The sequence below is a fragment of the Leptonychotes weddellii genome, chromosome 11, assembly GCF_054177405.1.
Source record: "Leptonychotes weddellii isolate Sample4059 chromosome 11, ASM5417740v2, whole genome shotgun sequence".
NCBI classification, from domain to species: domain Eukaryota; kingdom Metazoa; phylum Chordata; class Mammalia; order Carnivora; family Phocidae; genus Leptonychotes; species Leptonychotes weddellii.
Window position 1 is genome coordinate 46,834,792 of NC_138379.1, and position 11,458 is coordinate 46,846,249.

The following is an 11,458-nucleotide window of genomic DNA, read 5'->3' on the forward strand; positions in this document are numbered from 1 at the left end:
GCTGTTTATCTCTTTTTCTAAGCTTCTTTATTTTCCATCATTTGGTCCTCTATATCACTGATTCTCTCTTCTGCCTCAGTTATCCTAGCAGTTAGTGCCCCCATTTTTGATTGCACCTCATTAATAGCCTTTTTGATTTCGACTTGGTTAGATTTTAGTTCTTTGATTTCTCCAGAAAGGGTTTCTCTAATAACTTCCATGCTTTTTTCAAGCCCAGCTAGTATCTTTAAAGTGATGATTCTGAACTCTAGATCTGACATCGTACTAATGTCCATACTGAGTAGATCCCTGGCAGTCGGTACTACCTTTTGTTCTTTTTGTTGAGGTGATTTTTTCCGTCTTGTCATTTTGTCCAGAGGAGAACAGAGGAATGAGAGAACAAAATGCTAACAGGGTAACAATGTCCCCAGAAAATATACTCTAAACAAATCAGAAAAGAACTGAAGCCAGGGGAAAAGAAAGGGAAAGAAAAAAAAAAGAAAAAGAAAAAGATAAAAACAAACAAAAACAGAACAAAACAAAAAAAGCAAGAATATGATCAAATATGATCAGGCTGGTGCACAGATCAGTGCCACACACTAGATTTTGGGTGTATTTTGGTCTGTTAGAAGAAAGTGCCTCCCAAAATTTTAAAGAAAGAAAAACTCAGATATGTACAAAAATAAGGGTTGATACGATAAAGGGATGGAATATGACTGTAAAGATGAAAATTATAAAAAATTTTGTAAAAGGAATTGATAAGAAGTTGTTTGAAAAAAGAAAGAAGAGGATTTAAAAAAAAAAGGGAGAGAATGTGATCTGGCAGGAGAGTAGAACAAAGCCATACACTAGAGATCTAGGGTATATTTTGATCCGTTAGAAGAAAATGTATCTCAAAATTTTAAAGAGAGAACAACTTTTATATATGTGTGTGTGTGTATATATATATATATATATGCCAAAAATAAGGTAACTACTATGAAGGGATAGAATATGACTCTAAAAATGAAAAACAAAAATGTTTTTTAAAAAAGGGATTGATAAGATGTTGGTTGAAAAAGGGAAAAAGAAAAATTAAAAAAAAAAAAAAAGACAGTTAAAAAAAAATTAACTTTGAAAGCCTAAAGAATCATGGTAAAAAAGCCATGGATTCTATGTGCAGTATTCCCCTAGTGCTGGAGTTCTGCCATTCTCATTGATTGGTAAATTGGTCTTGGCTGGCTGTTCTTGCTGATATTCTGGGGGAGGGGCCTGTTGCCGTGGCTCCCAAATGTCTTTGCCGGAGGCGGAATTGCCCCGCCCCTGCCGGTCCGGGCTAAGTAATCTGCTCGGGTTTGCTCTTGGGAGCATTTGTTCCCTGCAAGCTTTCCATAAGGCTTTGGAGGACGAGAGTGCAAACCGTGGCCTCCCAATCTCCGCCCGGGAGGAGCCAAGAACTCGGGGCCCCACTCCTCAGTGCGCCCCCAAAGAAAAGCAGTCAGTCACTCCCGTCTCCCTGGTCTCCGGCCGCACTCCATGCTCACCCAGCCTGTGACCGCGCATTTCTATCTCTGGCACCCGACCCCATGCAGAGTCTCCAAACCCAGCAGATCCCTGTAGTGCGCTCCTGTGCTGCCCCTCCCGGGGAAGGAAGGGGAGTCTCCCCGGATCTGCCGCTTGTTGGGTCCCTACTGGAGGAGCAGTGGCCCGACTGTGCCATGGATCACAGTTTATGGCAACCCCGAGTTGAGAGCCCGCGCCTCGGCTCCATCTCTGCAGGCAGCTTCCCTGCGCCAATCCCTGGGAGCTCTGCTGTACTCAGGCATCCCCAGTCTTTCTGTGACCCCGAGGGTCCTGACAGACCACACTGTCCCAGAGAGGGTTCCACCCCCCGCTTAGCCACTGGAGTGACGTCCCTCAGCGGAGCGGACTTCTAAAAGTTCCGATTTTGTGCTCCGCGGCTCTATCACTTGACAGAAGCGGCCGACGAGGCCCCCTCCCCCGCCGTCTATCCTCCCGAATATCGCCTCGGATTCACTTCTCCTCACGTCCTACCTTCCAGAAAGTGGTCGCTTTTCTGTTCAGAGAGCTGCTGCTATTCTTTTCTTCAATCTCCTGTTGAGTTTGTAGGTGTTCAGAATGATTTGATCCCTATCCAGCTTGCTGTTCTCCTCAAGACTGCCTTTTTAAACTCAGCATAATTTCCTTGAGGTTCATTGCAGCTGTTGCACGTATCAACAGTTTGTTCCTTTTTATTGCCGAGTAGTGTCCCATAGTATGGACATACCAAGTTTGTTTGATCCTTCAACTCAAAGAAGGTCATTAAACAATTTCTAGTTTTTTGGCTATTATGAATAAAACTACTATGAACATTTGTGTGCAAGTTTCTGTGTGAAAATAAATTTTCATTTTCCCTGGGATATATGCCCAATCTCTCTCTCTTTAAAGGTGTTCCTGAGGTATAACCAACATACTATAAACTATATATTTGAAGTATAATTTGATAAGTTTTAATATAGCTACACCTGTAAAAACATCATCACAACCAAGATAGTGAATATATTCCTATCAAAGCTTTCCTCACCCACCCCGGTAATCCTTCCCTCCATTCCCTTCCTGCTCCCCTGTCATTCCTTGTGATAACTGAGATGAAGCTTTAAACCTTGTTACAGATATATCCTTCAGCACCTAGCTCAGTGACTTTGCCTAAAGTAGCATTCAATAAACAGATGCTTAAGAACACCTGTCTATCCACTGCTGAGATTAAGTAAAAGAATACCCATACTGGGGCACCTGGGTGGCTCAGTTGGTTAAGGGTCTACCTTCGGCTCAGGTCATGATCCCAGGGTCCTGGGACTGAGCCCCGAGTTGGGCTCTCTGCTTGGCCAGGATCCCTCTCCCTCTCCCTCTGCCCTGCTTGTGTCCTCTGTCTCTCTCTCTGTCAGATAAATAAAATCTTAAAAAAAAGAATACCCGTATTGCCAATGCCCTCCTTATCTAAACATGCCTCTTTCCTAATTACCCTTTCATTACTTTTAATACCACAAATATATTCTATATGTGTATGTACTGTGGCCCACTGTAATATTTAACCCCTCCCTAAACATCTGGAAGCAATTTTACTCCCTTGGGGGAATATTACCCCCTCAGAGAATGCATACTCTAGCAGTAACCATCCTACTAAACTTTATCATTCTCTTTTTTCTTTTAAATATTATTACTACATACGATATATCTCAAAATGCTATTATTTTCTTGGGTATTTTTGAACTCTAAATGGCATCTTAGTGTTTGTATTCTTTTGTAACTTGCTTTCTTGTCAACATTGTATTTATGAGTCTCATGCCTATTAACGCATGTGCATATAGATCTTTCAATTTTACTGCTGTATAGTACTCCATTATTCATCCTATTGTGGACAGCTGGGTTCTAGCTTTTTCAAATCTTATAGAGAAAGTTGTTATGAACATCTTTCCAAAAGTGTCCTGATACACATGTATAAGAGTTTCTCTAGGATAATTTCTTAGGAGTGGAACTGCTGGGCCATAAGCTAAGTGCATCTTTAGATGGACTTGGTAATACCAAATGTTTACAAATTGGATATACCACTTTGTACTCCCCAGGGCAGTCTATGACCGTCTGTTAATCCATATTCTCACCAATACTCATTCCTGTCTATATTTTTGTCAATCTTATAGGTATAAAATAGAATCTCATGGTGGTTTTAATTTCCATTTCTTTAATTAATAATGAGGATAAGCATCTGTATTAGTTTCCTAGGGCTGCCAGAACAAAGTATCACAGACGGTTGGCTTAAACAACAAATTTATTTCCTCCCAGTTCTGGAAACTAGAAATCCAAGATTAAGGTGTTGGCAGAATTGGTTTCTTCTGAGGGCCTCTTTTCTTGACTTATAGATGGCCATCTTTTTCTAGTGTCTTCACATGGTCTTCCTCTGTGTCTGTTTGTGTCCTAATCTCCTCTTATTAAGGACACCAGTCATACTGGATTAGACCCTACCCCTATGACTTCATTTTACCTTAATAACCTCTTTAAAGGTCCTATCTCCAAATAAAGTCACAATCTGAGGTAACAGGGATTAGGACTTCAACATATGAATTTTAGGGGGATACAATTCAGTCCATAATAGCATCTTTTTATGTGCTATAGCTATTAATATATTTTATTCTGTGGGATGTATGTTGTATGATATATCAGCAGTTCACTCCTTTTTATAGAAAAATAATATTCTGTTGTATGGATATACCATATTTTATTTATCTAGTCATCAGCTGATGGATATTTAGGTTTCCACTTATTGGCTATTATGAATAATGCTGCTTTCAACACCTATATTTGATTTTTTGTTTTAATACCTGTTTTCAATTCTCTTGAAGTGGAAGTGCCGAGTCATATGATAACTCTAAGTTTCACTTTTTGAGAAACTGTTTTCCACAGTGGCTGCACTATTTTACATTCTTATCAACAATGCTTGAGGATTCCAATTTCTTCACATACTTGCTAACACTTGTTTGTTATTTTCTCTGTGTTTGGTTTTTTTAAATTACTAAAGCCATCGCAGTGGGTAAAAATTGCTATTTCATTGTGATTCTGATTTCCATTTCTCTAATGACTAATGATATTAGACATCTTTTTATGTGCTTATTGGCCATTTGTGTATCTTCTTTTTTTTTTTAAAGATTTTATTTATTTATTTGACAGAGAGCGAGCGAGAGGAGGAACAAGCAGGGGGAGTTGGAGAGGGAGAAGCAGGCTTCCCGCGGGGCAGGGAGCCCGACGCGGGGCTCAATCCCAGGACCCTGGGATCATGACCTGAGCCGAAGGCAGATGCTTAATGACTAAGCCACCCAGGCACCTCTCTTTTTTTTTTTTTTAAAGATTTTTTTATTATTTGCGAGAGAGAGAGAGAGTAAGCAAGTGATCAGGCGGAGGGGCAGAGGCTCTCAAGAGGGAGAGAATCTCAAGCAGACTCCCTGCTGAACACCGAGCCCAAGACAGGGCTCAATCTCAAGACCCATAAGATCATGAAATTGAGTCATTTGTCTTATTTGTTGAGTTGTAAGAGTTCTTTATATATTCTAGATATTAAAACCTTATTAGACAAATGATTGTAAATAATTTTAAAGAATAAACGGTAAATAGTAAATAATTATTATAAATAATTTTCCCCTCCTATAGGCTGTCCTTTCCATATTCTTGATAATGTTCTTTGATACACAAAAGCTTTTAATTTGAAGAGGTCCACTTACCTATTTTTTCTTTGGTTGCTTGTGCTTAATACTAGAACTAAAAACATATTGCCAAATCCAAGGTCATAAAGATTTACCTCTATGTTTTCTTCTATAGCTTTGGGTCATTGATTCATTTTGAATTATTTTTTTTTTCCTTTCTCTAAGATTTTATTTATTTATTTGACGGAGAGAGAGAGAGCGCGAGTGCAAAAGCAGGGGGAGCAGCAGGGGTAGAGGGAAAGGGAGCCTGACATGGGGCTCAATCCCAGGACCCTGGGATTATGACCTGAGCCGAAGGCAGATGCTTAACCAAATGAGCCACCCAAGCGTCCCTTGAGTTAATTTTTGTATTGGTAGTGAGGCGGGGAGTCAACTTCATTCTTTTGCATGTGGTTATCCTGTCGTCTCAACACCTTTTGTTGAAAAGACTATTCTTTCTTCACTAAATGGCCTTGGCAACCTTGTTGAACATCAAATGGCCATAGATGTTTGGGCTTATTTCTGGACTCTCAATTCTATTTCATTGGTCTATGTCTATCCTTATGCAAGTACCACACTATTTTGATTATTGTTTTTTAAAGATTTTATTTATCTGACAGAGAGAGAGAGAGAGCACAAGCAGGGGCAGCAGCAGAGGGAGAGGGAGAAGCAGGCTCCCCGCAGAGCAGGGAGCCCGATGCGGGGTGTGATTCCAGGCCCCCGGGATCGTGACCTAAGCCGACGGCAGACACTTAACCAACTGAGCCACCCAGGTGCCCTATTTTGATTAATTTTGCAGTAAGTTTTGAAATTGGGAAGTCTGAGTCCTTCAACTTTGTTTTTTCTTTTCAATGTTGTTTTTGGGCTACTGAGGGCCCCTTAGAGTTCCATATGAATCTGAGGACTGGCTTTTCCATTTCTGCAAAAAAGGCCATTGGAACTTTGATAGGGAATGACTGAATCTGTAGAATGCTTTGGGGAACACTGAAATATTAGTGATATGAAATCTTTCAATCCATATTTATTATTTCTGTTTATTTAGGTCCTCTTTAATTTCTTTCAGCAATGTTTTGTAGTTTCTCAATGTAGAAGTCTTTCAATCCCTTATTTAAATTTATTCTTGGTCTTTTATTCTTCAGATATTATTATAGTTGGAATTTTTTTCTTAATTTTCTTTTGGTTTATTCATTGATGGAGTATAGAAACACAACTGATTTTCATGTCTTGATCTTACACCTGTAACTTTCGCTGAATTCATTTATTAGCTCTAGTACTTTTTTTGTAGTTTCTGTAGTATTTTCTATTTATATCATCTGCAAATACAGGTAATTTTATTTCTTCCCTTTTAATTTGGATGCCTTCTATTTTTTCTCTCTATATTTTTTTAAGATTTTACTCATTTATTTGAGAGAGAGAGCGTGCTCAAGCAAGCACAAGCAGGGGGAGGGACAGAGGGAGAGGGAGAAGCAGACTCCCTGATGCAGGGCTCAATCCCAGGACCCCATAATCATGACCTGAGCTAAAGTTAGATGATAAACCAACTAGCCATCCAGGTGCCCCATTTTTTTTTTCCTTGATTCACTGATCTGACTAGGACTTCCAGTACAGTGGAGGAAATGGGCATCTTTGTCTCAAGAGGGAAAGCTTTCAGATTTTTACCATTGAGCATGATGTTAACTGTAGGTTTTTCATATGTGCCTTTTATCTGTTAGGGAAGTTCCCTTCTGTTCCTAATTTGTGGTTTTATCATAAAAGAATGTTTAATTTTGTTAAATGCTTTTCCCGTGTGTTTTTTCCCCGTTTTTTGAGATGATCATGTAGTTTTCCCATTCATTTTATTAAGTTTACTTTTTTGCTTAGTCTTCAAAGTATTAAGAATGGCATTAATAGACAATTTAATTTCCAAGGAAATCTAGAATAACACTTTTACTTTCTGAAGTGTTTAAAGAGCTATGTTACTAATTAGTAGAGTTTACTTATGCAGACAGAAAGTAAGTACACATGAACAAACTATAAAGGCCAGTAGAACTACCTTTGGAGTTACTATCCTAGAGAAAATATTTATGACAACATCTGCTTCAGTTACATATGCAAAGCATTTCATAAAATATTAAGGAGAAAAGCAAGCTTCATAAATAATTAAAATTAAACAAAAACTCCTAGGGCCAGGTGTTTCCCTTTAGGGGATGAAAGATATAGAGAGCACTGTAACAGCTACAGTGTGTCAGTACAGATTACCCCCAAAGTATCTTTGAGAATATGTACAGTTACAATTTAGATATGGTGGGGGAAGGGGGGAATAAACTCCTCCCCCAAGAAGACAAAGTAATAATGGTGTAGAATAAAAACCTGAAGAGTTTCAAACTTCTCTCTTGGTTATCAGATCACTGTGTTTCTTTTAGCAGTATAATAAGAACAGCGGAACAAGCTCTTTGTAACAGAAAAGCACATGGCATAAAACTTGGGAGTTATGAGCTCTTCCGGTATTTGGGACAAAAGGGCTCATCTCCCCTAGTTACATCATTCTTACTTTCAATCTAAACAGAAGAGCATCTCATTTACTCCTCATCCCTGGGGAGCAAGATATTCATATGAGTGACTACAGAGGAAAATGAAAGCTTATCTCTTTATGTGCCCAAATCAGTTTATACATTTTAAATTCATTTTCTACGCAAATAATACAAGTTAGAGAGATAACACAGTATAGTAGTAGAGCGTGGAAAATGCTACGTCTGAGTATGCAACCTCGGGCAGCCACATAAACTTCGTGAACCTGTTTTCCTCTCTGTGTAATGGGCATGATAATACCAACCTCAGAGGATATGCTAAAAACTCCTAGAAAATTAAGTGCTGTGTAAAATATGAGTTATTTTTAAAGAATATACACTTACCTGCTTTATAAACTAAAGGTAGTGTATCCAATCTAACTTATTCTCAGAAAAGGAGATTTCAGACAATTTTGTCAGAGGACAATCCCCCTGATAAAATTAGAATGTAATAAAATAAAAACAAAATATAATTTCTAATAAAATTAGAAATGAAAAACATTCCCCCACTACATACTCCCACTGAATGAAAACTGGGAAAACTCACTTCTCAAATAACTCATGGGTTAACAAGAGGAAAAATGTAGAAACAACAAACAGCCCTACATATATAATGCAGTTAAAGCAGAAAAAGAAAATTTTTAGTTTTAAATGGATTTACCTGAAAACAAGAAAGACTAAAACAGGATCTAATACAAAAAGAAGCTTGAAAAATAATAAGCACATAGCTGCAATAAAGCAGAAGGAAATAAAGGCAGAAATTAAGGAAATAAACAATAACATGGAGGAGTAGAACAAAAGCTGGCTCTTAGAAGAGATTAATAAAATAGACTGGCAAATCTGATCAACATGAGAGAAAGCACAAACAATATTAGAAATGAAAAAGGAGACAACTGTAGAGGCACACAAGTTTACACACAAAAATACACCATCAAATTTGATAAATGAAATGGACAATTGTCTAGGAAAGTGTAAGTTATCAAAATGTACTAAAAAGGGAACAGAAACCCTGAATGGACCAATAAATATAAACAATTTGATCACTAGTCAAAAATCAACGACTCCATAATTGGAACAAAGCCAAGATGCTTTTATAGACTCTTTCCCCTAACATTCTCTTATGGAAAATGTCAAATGTACATACATTAAAATAAAAAGAGTGGAAACACTACTTAGATTCTTCAATTAACATTTTTCTTTTTTTTTTTTAATTTTATTTAATTGTTTGAGAGAGAAGAGAGTGAGCACGCATGCATAAAAGCAAGGGGAGAGGCAGAGGGAGAGGGAGAAGCAGACTCCCCACTGAGCATGGAGCTCAACTTGGGGCTCTATCTCAGGAGTCTGGGATTATGACCTGAGCTGAAGGCAGACACTTAACCCACTGAGCCACAGAGGTATTCCCAATTAGTATTTCTTAATATTTGCTTTCACAAAACTATTAATCTTTCTGTCCATCCTTCTTTCCATACGTCAATCCTTTTATATCCTGTATTAGGTTCTAAAGAGTAAAAATAAAGGAAAATAGAAGTACGACAGGGGGGCGCCTGGGTGGCTCAGTTGGTTAAGCGACTGCCTTCGGCTCAGGTCATGATCCTGGAGTCCCTGGATCGAGTCCCGCATCGGGCTCCCTGCTCGGCAGGGAGTCTGCTTCTCCCTCTGACCCTCCCCACTCTCACGTGCTCTCTCTCATTCTCTCTCTCTCAAATAAATAAATAAAATCTTAAAAAAAAAAAAAGAAAAAGAAAAAAAAAAAGAAGTATGACAGGATTTCAAAGCACCATACTAGTGATCTTTATATTTCCACATCAACTTTATATTTTAAATGTTTTTCTAAAAATAGAATTAGAGCTATGGTACACTGAAAACAAGAATACATACATAATGAGGTATTCAGGAAGAAGAGTCTATGACTCTCTTCTTAAGAAACCCTGATGCTTTTCCAAACAATATCTTAAGGTATTAGCCAGTTCCTGCTTCCCCTGCCAAAAAAAGGACCGAACTGGATCTTTAAAAATAGCCATTATAAAATGAATATATTTTTACAAATGCATGCATTCAGTCAGGAAATATTTGCTATGCATTTATCAGAATAAAAATAACATTACTAATCACAAGAACAATTTATCTTCAAAAGGACAGTTTTTCTGCTGCAAAATATTTTAATCTGTCAGATCCTAAAGAATTCAAACAATTTTGTTTGTTTTCTCTGCACACAGTGTGAACATGCCAGCAAAGCTGCTGGATCTCAACACTTTAAGATTACTATCAAAGAATGATAGCATATAGAAGGTAAGGTTAATTTAAAAAGAAACAGGACTGAGTATTCATTTCTTTAATGATTATAAAATGCTACTTTCCTTTTTGTGCCCTTTTATTATTCTTTGCCCTGAGACATGACCTTGTTGTTCCCCCATATGAATGAGTTGAATGCATTCAAAATTTATTTTGAGTGGAAGGTAAAACTCTTTAAATCATTTCTTCTCAAAAGCAAAATATAGGGGCGCCTGGGTGGCTCAGTCGTTAAGCAACTGCCTTTGGCTCAGGTCATGATCCCAGGGTCCTGGGATCGAGTCTGCATCGGGTTCCCTGCTCCACTGGTAGCCTGCTTCTCCCTCTCCCACTCCCCCTGCTTGTGTTCCTGCTCTCGCTATCTCTCTCTCTGTCAAATAAATAAATAAAATCTTAAAAAAAAAAAAAAAGGCAACATATATGGCAGCAGGCTCATGTCCTGATGTAGCTTGCATCATCACCTCCCTTTTTCCCCTTTGTGCCAACTCATCAAGGAGAAGAGAACACCTTCCAACTTTGTTAGAAGGAATACTGTTTCCAGGAAATCTGCCCTTTAAAGCATTCTTCTATTATGTTGGTACCTTCATTTTGTTTATATACAAAGACATTTTAGATTCTAAAATGGATAACATCACATATTTCACTAAAGGTAACTTACCTTGCTGGAGGTTTCTAATAAAAACTGGAATGTGTTCTGCACAGCTTGGCATGTCTCTAGCTCAGTCCGGCTGAAGGCTATTAAATAATCCTTCAGGTGATCATATATGTTTCCATCAAGAGCCTGTAAAAGAGTAAACAGAAGTAAAAAAATTATGACAAAGCTCTGATACATAATGCCTAGTGTTCACAAGGTAAATTCAGTTTAAAATCCATTAATAATGAGTGAACAAAAGATAAAGATTGTTATATATGCGTACATGTAAACAGTAAACAATCACCTGGGAAAATGTTGTATCTTTCTAATAAATAAGAACTAAAAAAGAGAAAATCCAATATTGGTAAAGCTGTGGGAACAGAACAAAACTTGGAGACAAAGTTGCTAGGTTCTGATCTTTGTTTGTCTGTTTATTAACTGCGTCAACCACTGTAGTCACTTTATAACAGAGTAGGTATGGGAGTGGAATGAAACAATGGATGTGAAAGGATCCAGGCACAGTGCCTGAAACAGAGTAGACATGCAAACATTAATCTCCTCCATTTTTAAAAAGATTTTATTTATTTATTTGACAGAGAGAGAGCAAGAGAGCACAAGCAGGGGGAGTGGCCGAGGGAGAGAGAGAAGCAGGGAGCCTGACATGGGTCTCAGTTCCAGGACCCCAGGATCATGACCTGAGCTGAAGGCAGATGCTTAACCGACTGAGCCACCTAGGCACCCCAATCTCCTCCATTTTTCCTCATCCACTGTTGGTAGGGATTATAAGTTTTTCTTACTAT

The 11,458-nt window shown here is 38.2% G+C and overlaps 1 protein-coding gene across 1 annotated transcript in view; it reads right to left on the minus strand.

Moving 5' to 3' along the window:
• FCHSD2 (FCH and double SH3 domains 2) overlaps nucleotides 1–10,871 on the minus strand; it is a 74,762-nt gene extending 63,891 nt beyond the window's left edge. The window contains exon 1 of the mRNA XM_081798785.1: nucleotides 10,683–10,871. Within this exon, the coding sequence (XP_081654911.1) occupies nucleotides 10,683–10,856 (174 nt within the window). The 5' untranslated portion in view covers nucleotides 10,857–10,871. The remainder of the gene's footprint in view (nucleotides 1–10,682) is intronic.
• Nucleotides 10,872–11,458: the final 587 nt, after the last annotated feature.